A 21851-nucleotide genomic window follows, 5' to 3' on the forward strand; every position below is an offset into this window, starting at 1 on the left:
TAGCGCAGTTGGATATAAATCTTGCCAATGAAGGTTATGTAAAGGCCTTTCAGAAAGAGGCGTCAGCCTCAATCGTGGAGTTAACCTTTGTCAGCCCTGCACAGATGCGTGATATGTCCTGGTGCATCAGCGAACCCCATACCCACAGCGTTCACCAGGCAATCTCCTTTGAGCTTTGAGCTCCATACCTAGAAGGTGTTCATTCTCCAATAGAAGACCAGACCGCAGGTGGCATACTGAGAGAGCGAGTCTATAAGGAAGCCGCTAAACCCTCTGGGTGACCATACAACGGAGCAAAAATAATGCTTTAAGAGGTCTGTTCAGAAGTGGACTTAAACCCGTGGTGGAGCGCCCCATCAAAATTCTATCGTGATGGGGCGATCCAAAGACCATTCATTTCCGCAGATCATGTGCCCTGCTCTCTTAACAAATATCATCCAGGGATTATCCCCCCCAGCAAAAATAAGGCACTGATAACTTCAGCGAGCTCTGAATATGATGGCAATACCGCCGATTACCAGGGACTAGCTGGTGGAAATCTGCATTAGAATAGGAGATAACAAAGGTCCGGTCTGGACGGCGTATCAAATAGGGCCCTTAAGCTCGTCGATTTCACGACCGGACATGTTCGTTGAGTTGTTCGGAGCGTGTATGTCCAAAAGAATATTTCCTGCAGAATGGAAGCAGTAGAAGTTGGTATTACTACCTAAGGCTGGTAAACCTCCAGGTGAGCCAACCCGGAAAGGGTTGATGGACACAAAAGCTCATCCCTACCATCAAGGATTGGTTGGAGAGACGGTATGGTAAGATTAATTATAATCTTACCCAATTTCTCACGGGGCATGGAGGATATCGCCAGTAGCTGTATAGGTTTAAGCTGGATACCTTATTCGATTGTCCACACTGCAAAGGACTCTCAGAGGGCCGAGAGCACGTATTCTTCCACTGTCCAAGATCCGCTGGTACCAAAAAATCTCGTGTGAAGAATGCTAGCGTGTCAGTGTAAACTTCGAAAGGCAGATGAGATGAGAAAAGCGCAATTACGTACGCCGCGTAAAGACGAAAGGTAAGCAAACTAGAATGAGTTGAATCTGCCCCGTGATGTAATAACTTAGCGAGGTTCCAGAAACAAAACCTTAAAAAGATTACAGTGCGAGATCATGAATAGTCTAAGGACCATGGAAGAGTCCTCCCACTCACTACACCTCATGCACCCAAAGTCCGTGTTTCTGGATGCTTTTTAACGCAAAACAGGTTCGGTCAGTTGATTTACTAAACAAGAGCCAGAATCTTGGACAAAATATTGATGAAGCAATTATATAAATCTGGTTTGCTTTAGTTTGCTAAAAATCTGTATTGCGAAAACAATCCTACAAAGAGACACTGATCACGTACATCAGACCCGATTCGTCGAATGGACTAACCTCTCCCAACTATTAAATGCCAATCCAATAGGAAATAGCGGGAGAATTTCCACCATTCCGGATAGCTGGGAAGAATTTAGAAATATCAAACGATTTTTGGGTTGAAAAGAATACGACCGTCATGCAGACCAGAATATTCGAAAAATTGAAAATTTCCAGCGAAAAAGATGTAAGAAAAACGTTAAAGAGGTTCACTCACTCAAATTGCATACTAGCCCTTCCTATTCCAATCTAGTAATCAATTCGAACCATGATTCAATGAAAATGGTTTTATGATGAAATTACCTTTTCTTCGTCTTTGTCTTCATTCGTTAACTGCAAAGGAGAGCTATCCAAACAAAACTGCATGTGATCCAGTAAACAATTCAGAAAGTCGCGCGCCAATTTTGAAGATCTTAACTTCTCCGAGGTGTCGTTCCACTTCTCGTATTGTTCTTTGAACACCTGAGATACATGTTCCATGTCATCTTCGCCTTCAATCTGGTGATAGATCCGTTCGATTCTCTCCATAATGCTTGCGGTTATCAATGGAACTCTTTCAATGATATCTTCCACCGCTTTAAAAATCTGGAGTTTTGCTTCAGCTGATATGGAGAATCCGAAATCGTCTTCGCTTATCTGAGTAAAATCGAGAATGTTTTCGATCATATTGTTCATGAAACATTTGCAATTTTGTAAATCTAACGAGTCTTCAAGGCTACCTAGCGCAGAAGGACGTCGAAGTATACAAATACGAGGAATATCACGATTGCCTCGTAACAACAAGTCAATCAGAAAAACAGCATTAGCGTAATCACCGCATTTTTCACTAGATACATCCTTTGTTCCTTCTATTGTTTTCCTTGTTTCTTCCAGAAACTTTCTAATGTTGTTTACAATATCTCGATCTGAAACTGTGCAAAGGTTCCCAGCCTTATCGGTTATTGCTACGTTTGTGACTTTAGTTACAAAAAGAGCCACACTATTCTTGAACTTCTCGAAATTCTTCACAAATTCAAATGAATGCTTAACGAGCTCAAGAAAGGCACTCCGAGATCCACCTTCCATAACGGCGTATTCGCTTACAACCAATATCAGCTTTACCTTCGAGCAAGACTTCAAAGCTCTCTTAGTCAGAATAGTGCAAGTGACTTCCGTTGAGCTGCTGCGCGTGTCACGAAAGCCTGGACAATCCAACAGAACTCTACCCGAGTTCCCATGCGGAATTAAATTCGGAAAAATCGTTTGTGAACGTATTGTAGTTCCAGCAGCGCCAATTTTATCACTACAATCATTAATAGTAAATTGCCCATTTTGTCCTTCCGAACGCAAACGATTGTTCCCACTGAGGAACTGTGTTAAAGTACTTTTGCCATCTCCGGTGCATCCAAGAAATATGACAGCCTCTTCTATTCGCTCACATTTCCCATCCGACTCATGCTCTTGCATGGCGCTAAAGGCTTCCATGATTTCACTTCCAGTTTCTGTTGCCATCTTGGGTATCTGCAAATAGATACGAACCTTCATATGAGTTGCTTTAAGTTGAAATATAATATTACTATATACTATTATGGACTTGTGAAGCAAGTATTATATATATATTTGTATTATATGATCGCCAAAAAGTCCCCAACTGGCACATAGAACCATACCCACGCGCTATCATTGCCAAAATCAAGCCCTGGACTTCTCCAAAGAACTTGCATTCTTACTCTACCATCCACTGGTCACCATCGTAGGATAATCGATTCAATTGCATGGGATCGCCCGTAATGAAATTGTCGTGCATTTAATGTTTGAATCTTGGACCTATCCACTGCCACTGGCGCCTTCTGATCAACACGTTCAAGGATAGTTGACCCACTTAGCAGCCACTTTCCATGTGCCTCTCCCATATAACAGCAAACAGAGAATGTTGGTGTAGAACAACTTCAGCTTGATATTGGTGTTGTAGTTGCACTTTCCGATTTTGGCTAAAATCGATCATGGAATTAATCGCATCCCAGTTTTCCTGGCAAGCTACCATTCCCCGGACAAAATTTTCCGGTGATAGTACTTCACCTAGAGTCTCTTCTAGGTTCCTCCTTTCTTCCACGGACCTAGGACATTGAAAGAATACGAGCGCTGGGTTCTCTGAGACCCAGTCGCAGTTTGGACAATTAGGTGAGGTGTCCAATGTCCATGGCCGCTGAGAAACTAGGTGAGATTATAATTAATGTCCAGATGCTTTCTCGCCAGCCACCCCCTGATGGAAGAGATCTACCTGTAAGTTCAACGACCCTGTATGGACTGGTCCCATCGCTGTTGCCATCTGCTTATAGATCTCTCCCTTTCGGCTTCTTTCACCTGCGATAAGGGAGAGATGGACCTGGTGTGATAAATGTTCATCATTTCGGTTGCCAGGATGTCAATCGGCATCATTCCCGAGATGTCGAATGCTGCATCGTCTGAGCCGGTTCTGAAAGCAGAACACAACCTTAAGGCAGCTCTCCTGTAAACCATACTCAGTTTATGTGCATTGCCTAAAACCTGCAGCGCTTTTCCCCAAACTGGGACTGCATACAGCATGATAGAACTTCACACCTGCAAGTATACCGCGGTCCTCCCACGTTCATCATCATCATCATCTTTGCGAGAGCCATACTCGTCGTGGATGCTTTTTCGCAATCATGCTCTATGTGCTGCTTAAAATTGAGTTTTCCGTCTATCATCTCCCCCAAGTATTTGATGGCCGGCTTGAAAGTGATGATACGGTTCCCGATCCTAATGCAGACGTAATTTCTTTTGCGGCGCTTAGTGATGAAGACCGCTTCCATATTTCCCTCCGCGAGTGCCAGTCCAGGTAATGAGGAAGCGGAATCCACGGAACATTTTCTATGTGAGTGTCCCGCTTACGGACGCATCAGACATCAGATTTTTGGTGCTGATGTGCTCCAACCGCAGCGAATAGCATCACATAAGGGAAATCCTGCGATACATAAACGAATCCGGGATATTTCGTTAGACGGGGGAATCGAGCACTATGGACCATTAAGGTCTGAATGCTCAGAGGCTTTGCCTCTCCCCCACCTCAAACATACACACACACGCCAGTCCAGCCCTCTCTAATCAAGCCTTAACAACACTGATAGCTTCGCTTGAGTACAACTCAGCATCTTCGAGATGCTTTTGACCACAACCAGTGCTATATCATCGACGTAACCCACCACCGTGGCCTCCTCTGGAACCGGAAGGTTAAGTACATTATTACATATGATCTTCCACAGTAGTAGGCCCAATACAGAGCCCTGTCGGACACCCGCGGAGACAACGTATTCCTTGGGTCCATCATCAGTATTATACCAGAGTGTACGCTCTTGCAAGTAGCTATCGATAATAGCAGCGAGATAGATGGGGACACCAATCGTCGCCAGAGACTTTCGTATAAGATTCCAATTGGCCGAATTGAATGCATTCCTCACATCCAGAGCCACCACCACACAATATTTGCTGGTGCAACCCCTTCCGTAAATTGCATTTTCGGCCAAGCCAGTAACCATTTTGATGGCGTCAATGGTTGATCAGGCTTTACGGAACCCATACTGCCTATCTGAACGGCGCCCTTGGCACTCTATGACTGGAAGTAATCTACTATAAATAACCCACTCCTACATTTTCCCCATAGTGTCTAGAAGATATATGGGTCTATAGGAGGATGGTTCCCCTGGGGTTTGCCAGCCTCAGGCAGCAGCACCAGCTCCTGCCGCAGAAAAGATACCCTCGGACATGCATGTTTCGAAAAACTCCGCGAACATATTCGGTCTACATTTGACGGCAAATTTGAGGGCCCTATTCGGTATGCCGTCCAGACCCGAGGCTTTGCTGTCGCCTATTCGACTGCAGATCTCCAGTAGCTAGTCCCAGGTGACTGGTAAGGTTGGTGTCACATTCAGGGGATAGTGGAAGGTCCCTTTTGCTGGGAAAATAACCCCTTATCTCCAACAAGAGTATGGGGCACGTGATCTGCGGAGATCATCGGCCTCTGAATTGTTGTGTCACCATTTTATGGACGAGTCTTCTAGTGGGGAATGAGCATCTCCTAGGCGTCGACGCATCACATGCTTTAGCGATGCTTTGTGTAATATGGAGAGCTCTATCCGTGGAGGTGCCTGCTTTGCTAGGCAGATCTATTCACACCTCTATGAATGTTTGCTCATCCATCGCTTTTTCAGACCATCCTGGTGTTCTTTTGGATTTCAGCTTCAAGGGTGCGGGTCTCCCGCCTTGTTCCTCCGTCGTTAGTACAAAGGTGATCGCTGTACGTGAACTCCTCGCTAACTTACCAAACCATGTCACGTGCTAGTGCAGCGACCTACAATTGAACCGGATCCTCCTTTCCTTTCCTCCTTCGTTGGCCTGAACTACATCCAACTGGGCGAGTGCTTCTAATAAGCACCGTCCCTTTCGTTAGTCTCTTTGCTGCCCCCACTTGATCGCATTAAAATCACCGGCTATCACCTTTGGACCTCATCGCCTTGCGTCGTGAAGATCGTCTAACAGGTCTTCAAACTCAGACAGTGTGAGGCTCGGTAGGGTGTAGCAGTTGTATACGAATATACCCCTTATTTTTGCCCACACAAAGCCACTAGCCGCCCGACGCATGTTATATTGTATGACTTGACAACCGCACACCCATATCGCCGCTCCGCCAGTCGAATCTGTGACCCATACACCACCGCCAAGATTTCTGTACGGTTCACTAATGATAGCAATCTCCATCGCGGATTCGTAAGTAGTCTGCGCAAGCGAATCTTGTGCGAGTCTGCGATGATTGAGGTTTATTTGTACTAATCTCATTTTTTCACTGCAGTTATTGCCTTCCTAAATTCCGGGCATTTACCACTTCCGGCAAAATGCCAGTTATCCCGCCCCTCCTTTCCTGCACATAAAATATGTCCTTACTCCCCACACCTTCGACGTCGAGCAGAACGATCGATGCCGCTAGTGCATGCCTTCGCAAAGTGTCCAAACATTAGGCATTTGAAGCACCTCTTTAAAGAGATCTGTTCCCTTAGTCGGCTCCGTCTGTCTGTCTGCCCATCTATCTGTCGGACTGTCTGTCCGTCTATCTGTCTCTCTGTCACAGCCAACTTACTTGGAATCGGCTAAACTGATTGTCACGACATTTGGTGACAACACCTAGTCTGTGTGTCTTCTTACATGTAGCGAGTGGTGTAATTGTGTGTTGAGTTTTAAGGGGGCACCCCATACATGCGAAAGAGGGGTATAAATTTCTTTTCCACAGAATATAGTTATGTGTGGTATGAAATGAAAGGGCTCGATTAGTACTTTTCGAAACTTATCTTATTTCTGATATAAAATATAGCCTTTAGGTAGATAAATCAAACATAGAATATTGTGCTAATAGCAACAGCTTCGATATTCTTGCACTGCAATAAACCTACAATTGTAACCATTCTCCCCTCTTTAAATTCATCTGTGGATTTAACCTTATAAGAAGACAACTATGCTTGTGTCATTTTGGCGTTCCATAAATCCATTCGCTCCCGCCAAGTCAGCTATGTTTCAGACTGTGATATTGTCATAGCGAGATAGATCGGTCCAGCCCTCCCCAGTTGATGTTCTGAAGGGCGTTCAGGAACGCTCATATAAGGGGCGGGATGGTGACTTTTCAGCAGCGTCACAGGTGAAAGGACATTTTCTCACCAACGTTAATGTGGCTTTACCTATAATTAAACTGGAGGCCACGCGTGTACTTACAGCTTCCGCGGAAAAATTATTGAATCGTCTTCAAATCAATCACACATATAATAAAGTCTTTCTCAAGAGGTTAGGAAACATAGCTTCGGGCATTTGTAACACTTGTAATGTAAAGGAAACTAATAAACACATAATCTTCTGGTGAAAGGAGTATACCCGGTTCCGGGTAAAGTGTAGATGGTATAACAACCTTCAACAAATCCTGTTGAGTAGGGATCCTTGCATGATCAGTGTCAGGCTAAAGTCAGATTATGATACTTTTTCCATAGTCTCGCGGCATGGCCTTTCCTGCCACCACCGTCTTTGGTTCTTGGCATTGATACATCCGTGCCCCTCTGCGCTCCAATGGTTCGCTGTGGTGAGAAGAGTCGCGGTGAACTTCCTGTTTCACACTTTATTGGATACAATTATATTATCGAGCAGCCTTCACGCGTTCATGCGTCAAGTTTTACCGGCTTTCTGGTCCGTTTTGGGTCTTTTCGAATGGAGATTTAATATCATCACTTTACCTTCATCAGCGCAACAACAACTAAACACCCACAATCCTAAAGCATTATTGATTAATATTGGAATACATCCTGTGATCCGGATTTCATCGACTATACACTAAAACCTAAAATAAATGTTGGTCATTCATTCAACCGAATGACGACCAAAACTGCTAACATACAGCATCCCTTGAATTAATTTTATCAACTTAACAATTGCAACTCGAGGACTAAACGTTGACAATCCCAAAACATTAACGACTGTTATTGACTTGTCCAGTCTGTTCTGACACGCATGTGCTCTTAAGTGTATCGGCTAATCAGAAAGAACCTAATTTAATAAATTAGTGTTTGACTTTTTTTCTTTTTTGGCCATAAACGATAGTTTATTTCTGGCAGCATAGGCTAAGTGCCTGCCATCAGTCCTGTTGCTGTACTTCGTGGGTAGTATCAGGTCCTTTTTGGACTATTAGACTATTAGTCCCAGGGGACAAACAAAACCGAACAACAACAACACTACTTTTTGCAGAAGTGCGCCATGTTATTTACGTATATAGCGAGCTGGCCCCAAGCCCGGATAAATAAGCAGGGTTTGAGGTTACGCACTTTGTACTGTCCTCAATAAAGCAAAAATAAAATGCAGAGATCAGGAAAGGGACAAATATTATATATTTGGAGTTATTCCTTCCCGCGATAGGTCCACCAAGAATACGCATTGAATATCATTGAAAACCAAAAATAATACTGTTGAGATAGCTAAAGCCTCGGAGAAATGCACCTCAGTCAACGCAGCAGGACAGGACCCAAGCCTGTAGAGAAATTGGCAGAAAGCATGGACAGCGTCAGTACGCAAGTAAATAGCCGGAGCAAAACAAGTAAGTGTTTTTACACTATATTGGCACCATCACTGGAAAGAAGGAGGAACTCGGAAAAGCCTTTCGCAAAAGGCGCATTGATATTTGTACTCTACAAGCAACTTGTTGGTGCGGTGACAAAAGCTACGATATAGAACGCGGTAAAAATGGCTATAAACTTCTCCATTTTGGTTTTGGACTCATAATGGTGTCGGCGCAGCCATCTCTGAGGGTTTCCGTTATGTCATTAAAGAAATCGAACGATTTAACGACCTGTTGATGAAACTCCCTATTATATCAGCGGATCGCACGATTCACTTCTTCATCGCATATGTAGCACAAACAGATCGCCTGGGAACTCCTCGTTGCAAAGGCGTCTAACGTGCCTGCTCATAAACATTGCAGGCGTCGTTAATGGTCATGTGGATAAAAAGGCAGACGGCAACAGATGCCACGGGGGAAAAGGGTTTGGAGCGTGACTCATAAGACGCCGACACTTTATTACCGTCACTGACTGTATACCATTGCACCTCAAGAACGGCTGTTGATTGCTGTCTTACGAATCAAGCCACCAATAAAACAACGCGAAGAACGCATTGGCCCGCCACGCATTAAGTAGCGGCGAATTCGTGACGAGAAAGAAGAAATTGGCGCACACAATTACCACCCATTACGAATGTGAAAGAATTTCGGAACCAAGTTGAAGACACGGTCCACAAAGCGGCCTCTGCTATCCTCGGGATGACCAGGTCTGGTAAGCGGTTCATTAATCGAGATACTTGGCTTTGGAATCACAATACCCAAATGAAAGTCCGTGAAAAAAACGCCTCTGCATAAGTTTCTCAACGGTAAAACACTGGCCAACTGGCAAATTTACAAGAATGCCAACCGGGAAGCAAAGAAGGCGAAGGGATCCATTACAAAGATCTATACGACAAACTGGACACTTGGGATGGCAAGAGAGATCTATATCGACTTACCAAAACCCGACGCGAACGCACACAGGATATCGAATACTTCTGTTCCGGTAATAAGAAGAACGGTACTTTGCTTAGCAACCGACGAGCCGCGACGGATAGATGAGGAGAGTATTTCGAACAAATTTTAAAGTTCCAACATGGAGAAAGGTAGTCAGTTTCCTAAGTATACTCTGCGGCAGCACCTAGTGAATGAAGAACTCGTGCGCTGGGTCAACTTCCTCCAACACGATCCAAAAAGTAAATTTCGAAGTTTGGCGGGTATATCAACACCGCTTCAGGTCTCTGGAGGTGTTCATCAAAGAAGCGCCTTCTCACTACCCCTCTTTGTTGTTGTTATGGACACTGTGACACGGAGCATTCAACGGCCAGCGTCCTATATACTTCTTTATGCGAATGATGTTTTCCTAGTGTCTCATAGCAAAAATGATCTCGAGTAACTTGGTCAAAAATGGAATAATCATCTCAGGCAACACGGTCTCAGATTTAATCTAAAGAAAACTGAATTTTTGACGGCCGATCCCCATAAAACAGGCGCTATTACCGTCAATGACAGTGACCTGTCCGAAACTGAGCGATTTCAATATCTCTATTCAATGCTATCAGTGAATGGTGAACTGCCGTGGACAAAGTGGCGTTCTACAACTGTCTTCTTTATGATCGAGGTAGCAACGAACACTTCAAATGCAAAATTTACCACAGTGTCGTCCGTCCTGTCGCTCTCTATGGTTCTGAGTGTTGGCCGATTATAAAAGACAATGAACGCGATCTCGCTTTAATGGAGATGGAAATCTTACTTTAGACTAGTGGCGCAATACACCATAATCCACTCGCGATCCATATAGGGTTGCACGGATCGTGGTGTAGTCGTCATTCGTGCTAACGGAAAGATTGGTCTCAACAATAAAGTCGATAGGAAGCGACCAAAAGGTCGTCAAAAAAGGCGGCCGAAGCGACGGTGGATTGATACGCTGATTGATACGCGATCTGAAAGGCTCGCGACTGCTTCCAGATAATGCTTTGACGAAACAAACTGATGCAACTGATCAAGACGAGCCGATCCCGCTTCTGTACGAAACATAGGTTAAAGAAGAATTTTACTTTTTGCAGCAAATCAGCATTATATTTTATTTTCTTGTATAATTAAAACTCTCCATTTACACGGACAGGATTTGCTTCATAAAATTTACTACGGCGTCATATAATTATTGTAGTTTTTCAAAGGCGAGAATTTTAATGAAAATTTATTTGCTCACCATTATAAATCGATACATTTACGAACATGCGCATTTTTCTACTTCCAAGAACATGTACGCAAAACTTCCCTCTAATACTTAATTTTATAAATGGTTGTCTGGAATAGCGCGGCCACAGCATGTGATTCAACTCCCTGCACGATCTTCCTTGAAGGCAACACTTTTCGGCCACTGTTCTACAACAAGTAGGTTTAGAGCCACCCACCTGTCGGTCTTCCTGAGATAGGTTCCATTGTCGCATTCAAGACAGTGCCCCGTTTCGGAATTTTAACGATCATCCCGTCCTCCACCCAATAGTAAAGATCTCAGATCCCTAGAACTAATGAATAAATGAAAGTAACATACAGCGAGCAGTTCGGTGAGAGGACAAGCAAGCCCGGCGGCCCTTCCTCATTGCATTTATTGAACAGAAAAGTTTGCTTCAATTTGGAAAAGTTGCCAACTGCTAGCTCTTTCGCAAGATACAATAGTAAATTATGCTTTCCACCGCAAAGCAAAACTGAAACTCCTATTGTCAACATGTATGTTGTCGTAGCAAAAAGTCACAGTTGATATCTCACTGGTGGCAGAAGAATTTGTATTGTGACCGGATATAGGATACCGCCGACTCAGCTGTGAATGAATAATAATCTCGGGCGAGCGCAACGTCGACGTCATTACCTTCTCGAGTGCACTGTAGTGTACCGTTATGATCTTGAATGAAGTGCTCTAACGCACTTTGAGGCCCATTTCCAATTGGATTATCACGCCAAACGATTATTATTATACTTTTTGTTTTTGTCACCTCTGCAGTAAGAAAGTTTTTCCATTTCTGAACGGCACTCGAAACACGGAGGTAGCCTGTATGGAATTTGAGGGGCTAACGAGCAGACACAGTCACGACATGCAGGTGGAGGTAGGCGACCATCAAGTGAGAGGCCCAGCACCTCTTTTGCACTACCATGATTAAGTGAGTAGCAAGTCAGTCCAAGCCTAACTGACTTTGCATAAGGCGTGTGCTCGAATAGTTCCCATTACACCGATGACGAGGCGATGAAAGGTCCTGAAGTTTACCAGCCTTTCACCATTATTACTACGGTCATCAAAAACATGCCTTCCCAACACATGTCCAAAATCTACAAGGAACTCATCTGAACTGGCTCATACCACGACCTCACCAGAAATTATCTGGTACCATGGGGACTTGAATGGCTCTCTGAGACCATATGCTCCAGGAGAATTCCTGGGGAATACAACACTGTGGTACTTTTTAACTTGGACCGGAATTTCGCAGTCCTTTTAGCATCTAACTGCCAAGTCCTAGAAACACACATTGCGATGGCCGTCATTAATAGTCCGACATCGGATTCGTACTGTTGCCACTAGGCTTTCCCGAGCGCAGAGTGCCGCATTTATTTCCATTTCCCTTAGGTCCAGAATATCCAACTTATACTGCTGGTATTCTTGCACAAGTTGCAGAAAGCGATCAACCCGTTGCCATAAGCCGTTTTGCATAACCATAGGTCGTAGCCGTGAAATCAGTGCCTAACGGAACCATTTTTCACTTTTCCAATTGCAAGTTTTTGGCCTAAAAAAATGTCCATACCTTCTAATTACCTTTGATGATAGGCGAGGAATATATTCTGAAACCGGCAATTTAATAATTTTGGCCGAAATTTATAAATTAATTCTTCATTTTTAAGCTTTTGCGTAAAGCAAAACCTCATTAAAGTCGATCCACTCCCTGTCTGTCTATCTGTCTGTCAGTTTGTCTGCCGCACACGCTTTTCTCATAAACGGCTACGTCTACTGACACAAAGTTTGGTGGGAAGGTGGGAACTGTAAGCCCTCGCGCATGTAGTGAGTAACGCACGTTGAGTTTAAAGAAAGTCCTTATACATGCGAAAGGGAGGCATTTTCACCGAATATAGTTGTGTGGGGGTGTCAAGCGAAAGGTCTCGATTTATACTTTTCAAATCTGCTCTGTTCACATCTCAGTTCTGCTGGTTGTTGCAAAAGTGGGGAGAACGGGGATTGGAAATTGATCATTCCTTTCACGGACCTATTCTTAAAACTTACCAACCGGAAAATCTGAAAAAAGTCATGATGCCACTGTCTGGTGTTTAGGCTGCGGATCACCTTCCATACCAATATCTGCTCAAATAACGTTAATAAAAGTGTATTACTGATTTTTTTTGAAATTGGATTCAGAACCTCCTGAAGTTCATCCAATAATCACCAAATTGTAATAAAGCATATTTTAATATTGAGCGCGATACTGCAAAGTTTGATCGAAATCGTGCTATTACTAACAATGCTGTAGTAGGTCTTGTGCAAATTTACTGCAATCCTAGTAGACTATACACAGAAGGTAAAACTCGGAAGAAAATATTTTAGCACTAAGCCGGGAAATTTGCATAACAAATGCAGCCACATTTACTAACACCATCACACAAATGAGAAGCAATACCAATCAAGATGCGCAGAACAGAACTGCGATCGCGATTGAGAAGCCACGTCTACTTGACGCAACCTTTTTTTGTAGTGTAAAAAATTCAAGGTTTACCTAGCCAGTTTCGCCACCTGTGCATACTCTTCTAGCTGCAATCGAAGGTTTTGAATGTCAGTATCGCACTTAGTGAATAGGAAAAATACAAATGGGATAAATATCCTCTCAAATATTCTCGCATAAGAAGTACACAAAGCGCTTGACGCCTAAACTCCGAGGTTCTGCGTTTATACTTATTGTTTTGTTGCTCATATTTTGTCACTAGAAAGACTAACTAATTTACAGCCTTACCTGAAAATTGTCAGCAGACTTATATAAATGCACTCTAAAACAACTCCGCCGACTTCCTTCTGATTTACAGGACCAAATCGGTCTACTTATTACAGCTAGCGATTTGATTATGCTGAAGTTCACAAAGTAGCCAACGATATAAATAAGGGTCTATACTACGTCTAACCGATAATCACCTTCCAAATTTCCAATACTCCTCGTTCTCCTCTTTGATATGGAGTCAGCAGGTATACGATAAGGTAATAACGAAATTAATACTGAGGCTTTCTCCATTAGGCTTTATCAGCGCGCACTCATCTCCATTCACTCAACTGTGGATACTGTTGTTAACTGGATTGTTGCTTTCCAAGGAAAACAGTAATATAATTTGCTGAATTCTTTATTGGTCATAGGGTATTCACAGAGTCACCCTTTCTCCTTGCTTCCTCATTAAAATAGCTTTATTACCTGTTTTTTGTTTTTCAACTTAAGGAGACAATCTTCCTATTCCAAGTTACAAAAGTGTAGCGACCCACTTTCATTAGAATCTCCATTTTTTCAACCCCGATTTCATATTATTATCGTTACTTCTGTAGAATGACTGCGCTTGCTACTCGGGAAGGGAGTGACTACTTACTGCTGCCTTTTTACAGGAATGAACCAAATTTCTGCATAAATTGATATTGGCATCATCATTAGGTACTTGATAAACCGCTTTGTAATCATAGTGAGGCCACCAACCTAAATTTCAAATACATATCTTTGACTACAGTTGGTGGTTAAGACCGCTTCCATCCTTTATTTCCCTAGATGTTCTTCTAGTATCTGTGTCTGTTTTGTTGGATGTTAATAATCCCATTATCGTACACCAAACGTGTTCAAGTTGTTGCTCGAAAACTACAATCATGCAATCCGGAAAACTGGTTACTATATTTCGACAACGCGGGGATACTTGAACTCTATTGTACATCATGGTCTTCAGGAACCAAATACCATGCATTGTGGGATTTTTTCCGTGGGGATACCATACATACATTTAGGGTCAGTTTCCACTCTTTGAATATGTGAGTACTTGTACCAAATTTCTTACATCTTTTTGGCCTGCCACATCCACTGATACATAATGTCATCCTTTAGCCAAATTGAATGCATACAAATGTGATACTATTTGAGGAAAACCTAATCTTTGAGTAGAAAAATAACCGTGAACCTTATCAAATAACATTATACCGAAAAATATTCGAAGAGCTAACTACAAAGATATCAACATGACTCGTTGCACGAAAAATTTTACCTGGATTATTGTCTGTGAAACCACAGTATGACATTGAGAAAGTCCACTGAGAAACAAAGGAGTGCGCGGCCTATCAAACGTGTTAAATTTCCGTCGAAAAAACTGACTACTTGTAATTACTGATGCATAGGTAGATTGTAATGACTTCATGTGATTTGGCGATGGTCAATAACCATCGTGTGTTGCGGGAGTCGGATAAGAGGGGAGACATATCCCAAAAACCAATTGACCGTGGAGGTCCATCCGCAAATATTAGAGCTGAACCGAAGTGTCCCTTTGCTAGCCAGGTTCAGGAATGTGGGGGGGGGGAGGATCCTTTGAACATTTTAGTCCCTCACGAGTTATTTAACGAAACTTATTTGAGTCCACGCCGGAAACTGAAAAACGAACAAATTTTTAGATATCACACGTACTTAATGAAATATAATACCGCGACCTCATGTTTACCCACCTAAACAAACTCTCGCAAACGCAAACGCAAACGTGTGGATAGGGTGTTTAGTTTGCTTTGGGTAGGTTTGCAAGCGCCTACCGCCTATCTAATTGAGTGTCGGTTTGACCGCGCCTGTCGACCCAAGTGCCACGATCGACAGGTAAGATCCCCGATGGATCATATCCTTGATGGATGCCTCGGCTGCCTAAGATGTTTAGAGGAATGGCCTTCGGGGGTCCCGTTCTCCTTCGGCATCCTCAGACAACTAAGAATGGAGGATGTCCCTTTTTAAATTGTGGGTATTTCGGGTTAGGCACAAGAAGGCAACGAGAGACTCCTTAAATCAAAAACCTATTCGAAAATCTAATATCTCAAAGCTTAGCAGCAGATAAACACGATCGACTAGAAATAAAAATAACAAGTCGAAATACCGGAACTCGAGGCTTCAGGTATAAAGATTTTGTGTTCATCTTATGTGAGAAATTTTCTATGCACATTTTTACATTCGTACACGCATAGCTACAAATTCAGAATAGTCCTTTATATATTTCCAAATTACACATGTACATATTAGACCCATAAATATTATCATCATCATCATCAACGACGCAGCAACCGGTATCCGGTAAGGCCGGTCTAGACCTGCACTAATAAAAAGCTTTAGACACCCCGGTTTTGCGCCAAGGTCCACGAATTCGATATCCCTAAAAGCTGTCTGGCGTCCTCACCTACGCCATCGTTCCATCTCAGGCAGGGTCTGCCTCGTCTTCTTTTTCTACCATAAATGTTGCCCTTATAGACTTTCCGGGCTGGATTATCCTCATCCATACGGATTAAGTGACCCGCACACCGTAACCTATTCAACCGGATTTTATCCACAACCAAACGGTCACGGTATCGCTCATAGATTTCGTCGTTATGCTGGCTACGGAATCGTCCGTCCTCATGTAGGGGGCCAAACATTTTTAGGAGGATACTTTTCTCAAACGTGGCCAAGAGTTCGCAATTCTTTTGACTAAGAACCCAGGTCTCCGTGGAATACGTCCTTATGGCAAGATCATAGTCTTGTAGAGTAAGAGCTTCGAGCCTATGGTGAGACGTTTCGAACGAAACAGTTTTTGTAAGCTGAAATAGGCTTTGTTGGCAGCCAACAACCGTGTCCAGATTTCGTCGTCGTAACTGTTATCGGTTGGGATTTTCGACCCTAGATAGGAGAAATTTTCCATCCATTATAGTATCGACAAAGTGTAAATTGACGACACCAGTAGCAGCTAAACATCCCCAGACCATTACGGAACCGCCACCATGTTTGAAAGTTGGTATAAGGTTTCTAGTGAAGAGCCATATTCGCACGCGCTCGTCAGATATTTTCACATTAAATTTACTCTCGTCTAAAAAAAATACCCCTCTCCAAAAGCGGAAATCCTTGTCAAAATATTTATTGGCGAAATTTACTCTTTTTAAGGTTTTGTGTAAAACAGAACCTTATTAAAATCGGTTCAATGTTTGTCTGTCTGTCTGTCTGTCTGTCACACGCATTTTTCTCCAAAACGGCTAAACCGATCCGAACGAAATTCGGTGGACAGATGGGAACTATGAAATCCCACGAATACAGCGAGTGGCATAAATTTAAGTGGAGTTTAAAGGGGGGCTCCCCATACATGCAAAGAGGGGATTTAAAAATTTTTTTCACCGGATATAGGTATGTAGGGTATCAAATGAAAGGTCTCGATTTGTACTTTCCGAAACTGACATTAGTTCTGGCATAAATTGCAAAGTACGTGAGTAAGGAGGCAAAATGTACGCATTTGAAGTGAGACGGGACTCATTTTCGGAAACTACCCAACCCAAAAATCCGAAAAAAATCAGGGTGGTGCGCTCAGATGAAATCTAGGCCTCAAAATATGTCCCATTCCGATATCTGCCCAAATAAACTTACTAATAGTATATTACTACTTTTTAGAAATTTACTGAAAAACCCCCCTTGAATTCATCCTAGGACTTCCGGATTCTGTACCAGCATAGAGGACAATATTTCGTGTATATGCGCTAAATTTCATAGAAATCAGGCAATTAACGCCAAAGTTATAGCAGTTCAAACTTAGCAATTTCGTGCGAGTTTACTGCTTCCAAAGCCATGCAAATCGGATGTTGACGTCATAATTACCCGGAATAATTGACATTCGCGTGGAATATTAAAGTCACATTTATGAAGAATCTATTTGTCCGCAGCCCTTCTTAAGGTTTTGTGTAAAACACCTATATGAAATCTAATCTTCGAGAGATGTCCAATTCCGGTATCTGCTCCAAAAATTTACTAATAGTATATTATCAACTTTTAGAAATAGACTAAAAAACTCCCCTTAAGTTCATCCTAAGTGTACTTAGTGCACCGACATAGAGGACAGCCACATGCATACACATGCCAAGTTTCATGAAAATCCAACTATTAATGGGAAAGTTATAGCAGTTCAGACTTATCAATTTCGTGCTAATTAACAGCATTCTAAGTCATACAAATAAGATGCTGACGTCATAATTAACGAGAATAATTGACATTCGAGTGAAATATTAAAATTCCTTTCAAGAAGAATCTAGTTCTCCCTAGCCCTTTTTAAGGTTTTGTGTGAAACAAAACCTTATTAGAATCGATTCGATGTCTGTCTGTCCGTCTGTCTGTCTGTCTGTCTGTCTGTCTGTCTGTCTGTCACACCCGATTTATTCGGAAACGGCTGAACCGATTGTCACGAAAATTGGTAGAAGTATGTAATCTGCCGTTCCCTTTACATGCAGCAACTGACGCCATTTTGTGTTAAGTTTAAGGGGGGGCTCCCCATACATGTGAAAGGAGGGTGCAAAATTTTTTTTCATAAAATGTAGCCACGTGGGGTATCAAATGAAAGCTCTCAATTAGTACTTTTCGAAACTGGTTCAATATTTGATATTGGGTGAAACATAGGGGAGTGAGGGCTCAAAATATGACCCCCAAAAAGTGTAACAGGTCTCGTTCTCAGAACCTATCCAACCGAAAAATCTGAAAAAAATCTCAATAGTGCATCTCTACGAAATCTAGGCCTCAAAATATATCCGGTTCCGATATCTGCACAAATAAAGTTAATAATAGTATATTTCCACATTTTAGAAATTTATCCGGCAACCCCCTTATATTCATCCCAGAAGTACAAAATTTGGCATGCGTATAATAAAGAACATAGTGCACAAGCTAGTCAAGTTTGAAGAAAATCCAACCATTATTGACAAAGTTATAGGGGGTAAAACTTTACCATTTTTTGTGAATTTCGGGCACTCTTCATGCATGACTGCATGACGTCATCATCACATATCAATTCGTCAATACCACCACCAAATGAGTTCTTATGAATGGGGTCCCAAAGAATTATTTTGTTTTAGTTTTTTAGTCATTTGTATATGAATATCAACTGTGTATGTAGGTATATAGTATATGCGTGCTAATGAACTTTCTGGGTAGTGCCTATTCAGATAGATATAAGAAGTAAATCGGAAATATGGGTACGATCAATTTATATACGTGCATATATGTGTACATTATTCGGATATAGGCAGTTTGTTTGTTTAGGGTGAGCGTAATATCTATGGCTGTAATATGTACGTATGTCTCGTAGTTTGGAAAAATATGAAGCAATATGTTGGATTTGTAGCTATATACGGATAGAAAAATGTGCGTTGAAATTTCTTACATAAGATGAACACAAAACCTTTATACCCGAAGCGCGAGCTTCCGGTATTTCGACTTGTTTATATTTGATGTTGGTTAAATTGTTGGCATTTGCTAATAATATTAAACTCATAATAATAATAAACAGGGGCGTATGAGGTTGACCATTATCAACACATTGCTTTTCATCAAATGATTTATTTAAATCACTTTCTAGAAAATAGAGGGGAATGGAATTTTTAGCTATATTACACGGAGCTGTCGTGCACTCGTCGCTCCTCACATCTTTTTCTTTCTGTTCAGCCATCAGTTCACAAGCGGGGTCGGCCTGTGGTGATCGGTTTCGTCATTTTATTTTATCAAATGCCTGATTAGAATGTAATAGAATAGAAATCCCCATCCAGCATATTAAACCACCATTGTTTTGGCCGGGTTTTTGGTTGCTTACCATTGTTTTTGATGTTGTAACCAATACTGGTCGTTGAATTCTCGTTAGTGTGAATTACGTGACCACACCATCGAAAACGCTCCTCTTGCAGTTTTTCCACGATCGGTGCAAAACCCGTTCGATCGCGGATATTCTCATTTCAGACCTAATCAAAACGTGTCACGCCACCAGTGCAATGCAACTTCTTCGTCCCCATTACCGCAAGACGCCGTTCATTGACCTTTATAGTCGGCCAATACTCAGAACTATAGAGAGCGGCAGACGGACGACATTGCAGTAAATTTTAGATTTGGGACGTGCGCTGATACGTCGATCACAAAGAACACTAGTTGGGGAATGCCACTTCATCCTGGTTGCGTTAATGTGTGAAATAATTTCATTACGCAGTTCTCCATTGGCAGATAGCATTGACTCGAGAGATTTAAATCGTTGAGTTCTGGCAATGGCAGTAACCTGCCTCTCGAGATATTTAAATCGCTGAGTTTTGGCAATGTCGGCAACCTGCCCTTCGAGATATTTAAATCGCTCAGTTCTGGCAATGGCAGTAACCTGCCCAGAACTGAACGATTTCAATATCTCGGGTCAATGCTATAAGCCAATGGAGATCTACGTTATGCTCCTCACATAGGGAAACACAAAACCTTTTATACCTGAAGCGTCAAGCTTCCGGTTTCCCGACTTGTTTTTCTATTGACGTTACTAATAAATGGTTTGCGAGCAGCAATGCTATTGTGCAAAGCAAAGTCTGCGCAAGTAATTCACACTGCGGAGTTAATTTGATTTCAAATTGATGGTCGATAAGTGCAGCTGATTTAATTCCGCTAACAGTGTTATTCTGTACAATTATATGTCGAATAAAGAATTGCTGTCGCCTTGTTACAACCAGTCTATTTCGGTTTCGTATTGTCTTTTGGATCCTCTCGGTCTTTTCGTAAATCGCAACGGCACTGTGGATAGCAAAATGACGTCTATGGAAAATTTTTCCTATTTCCCTTAACGATTCGCCGTCCTTGTGCAATTGCAGATAAAAATTTTCGCTCACTGTTAAGCAGTTCACCAGATTTCCTACCCATTGTAATTCTATTTTAAAAAGGCGTTTTTTTTAACTATGCTTTGCTCGATATTGCTTATCACACTTTACTTGGGGTTAACAACTGAAATTTTACAAGGTGACAAGCATTGTACTAAAATCATATTTTAACCGATCGACAGGGTGTACGAATACGAATTTTGTTTTGACTTAGGCAGGAAATTCCACTCCTGTTAATGCAATAGCGATCGCAGCTAATATTTCGCATTGTTAAACAATTGCAGACACGGTAAGCAATAAAATTTGTGTATTTTATTTGACATCTTTAGTACTAATTTCAAATAATATCCGAAAAATTCCTAAAATGTGTGGTGTACGAATACGTATTTTGCATAGTATATGTAGCGTACGTATGTAGCGCAGCAAAGCTACTTTTCGCAACATATTAACAAGACATGGTATATTCTGTCTTGTGCAGCGCTTGTGGGGACGCATTGCGCTTACTGCTTTTAAATATGACTAATATGGCATGGTGAAATGTAAAAAGAATACTTTTGTGTCTGACATACATTGTGCCTGTAACTATGAAAAGTTGAAAAAATAATAATTTGCCAAATGATTTGTATACAGTGGACCTTGGAAGTTTAGGCAACTCTTTTGTGAACAAACGTATGCTCATATCGAGTTATTTTCTCTATTTTGGTGCCATCTAGCTTTTGACTCCCCAGCATTGGGAAGTTAGGTTTCTAGATTTCTTTTGATATCTGATTCCAGCTTATCGCTACCATTGAGCGCAGATAAGATAATTCATACATATTCGCCTGGGCGGCTACGTGAAAGCATATAAGTACATGGAACGCTCCGCTTATTCTTGGAAAATAGAGTTCCCGGGTATTCCCCCAAAACTGATATTCGGATGTATGTATTTTGACTTGAATTTATAGCTATGTAGCCATTTTGCTTCAATCTAGTTTGGTTGCTGGTTGGAGTTAGGTGGCAAATCTAAGACGCTCTCGCTCCCATAGAAATTATCCATCCAGTTTCAAGTGCACAAGTTTATTAATAAGGAGTGAAAAGTGTTCCTATTATTAGCCTTTATCAAAGGAATAAGGTACATACATATATATGCATAGTTACCGTGAACAAATTTATAGTGTTTTGTTCGTTCATTGTTTGAATATGGTATATTCTGATTAATTTGAGGGAATTTCGTTAAGTGTTGCATGTATTGCGTCAGTTTGCATTTGCGTTTTACCAGGGTCGAAGAGAAAAAATTCGGGCCTGGAATGAAAGTGATGTGGAAAACTGGGGGTCGGGGACGAAACTTACGCGGGTCTGGTTGTTGCTTCCTAATTTGAATTGTTGTTTGAGGGCCCCCAAAAAGCTCTGGGTCCGGGGAATTTCGTAAACCTATTCACCAGCCTGAGGAAAGAATTTGCGTCCTTATTTGATC

General features: G+C 42.0%; 2 protein-coding genes across 2 annotated transcripts in view; one reads left to right on the forward strand and one right to left on the reverse strand.

Moving 5' to 3' along the window:
* Positions 1 to 13614, reverse strand: part of LOC119650371 — a 30411-nt gene extending 16797 nt beyond the window's left edge. The window contains exons 1-2 of the mRNA XM_038053102.1: positions 13518 to 13614; positions 1710 to 2906 (exon numbers count right to left, since the gene is read on the reverse strand). Of these exons, the coding sequence (XP_037909030.1) occupies positions 1710 to 2897 (1188 nt within the window). The 5' untranslated portion in view covers positions 2898 to 2906; positions 13518 to 13614. The remainder of the gene's footprint in view (positions 1 to 1709; positions 2907 to 13517) is intronic.
* A 7817-nt stretch (positions 13615 to 21431) lies between these two features.
* Positions 21432 to 21851, forward strand: part of LOC119649639 — a 35001-nt gene continuing 34581 nt past the window's right edge. The window contains exon 1 of the mRNA XM_038051891.1: positions 21432 to 21509. The gene's annotated coding sequence lies outside the window, so the exon portion shown is untranslated. The remainder of the gene's footprint in view (positions 21510 to 21851) is intronic.

Source organism: Hermetia illucens, chromosome 2, assembly GCF_905115235.1.
Source record: "Hermetia illucens chromosome 2, iHerIll2.2.curated.20191125, whole genome shotgun sequence".
NCBI lineage: Eukaryota > Metazoa > Arthropoda > Insecta > Diptera > Stratiomyidae > Hermetia > Hermetia illucens.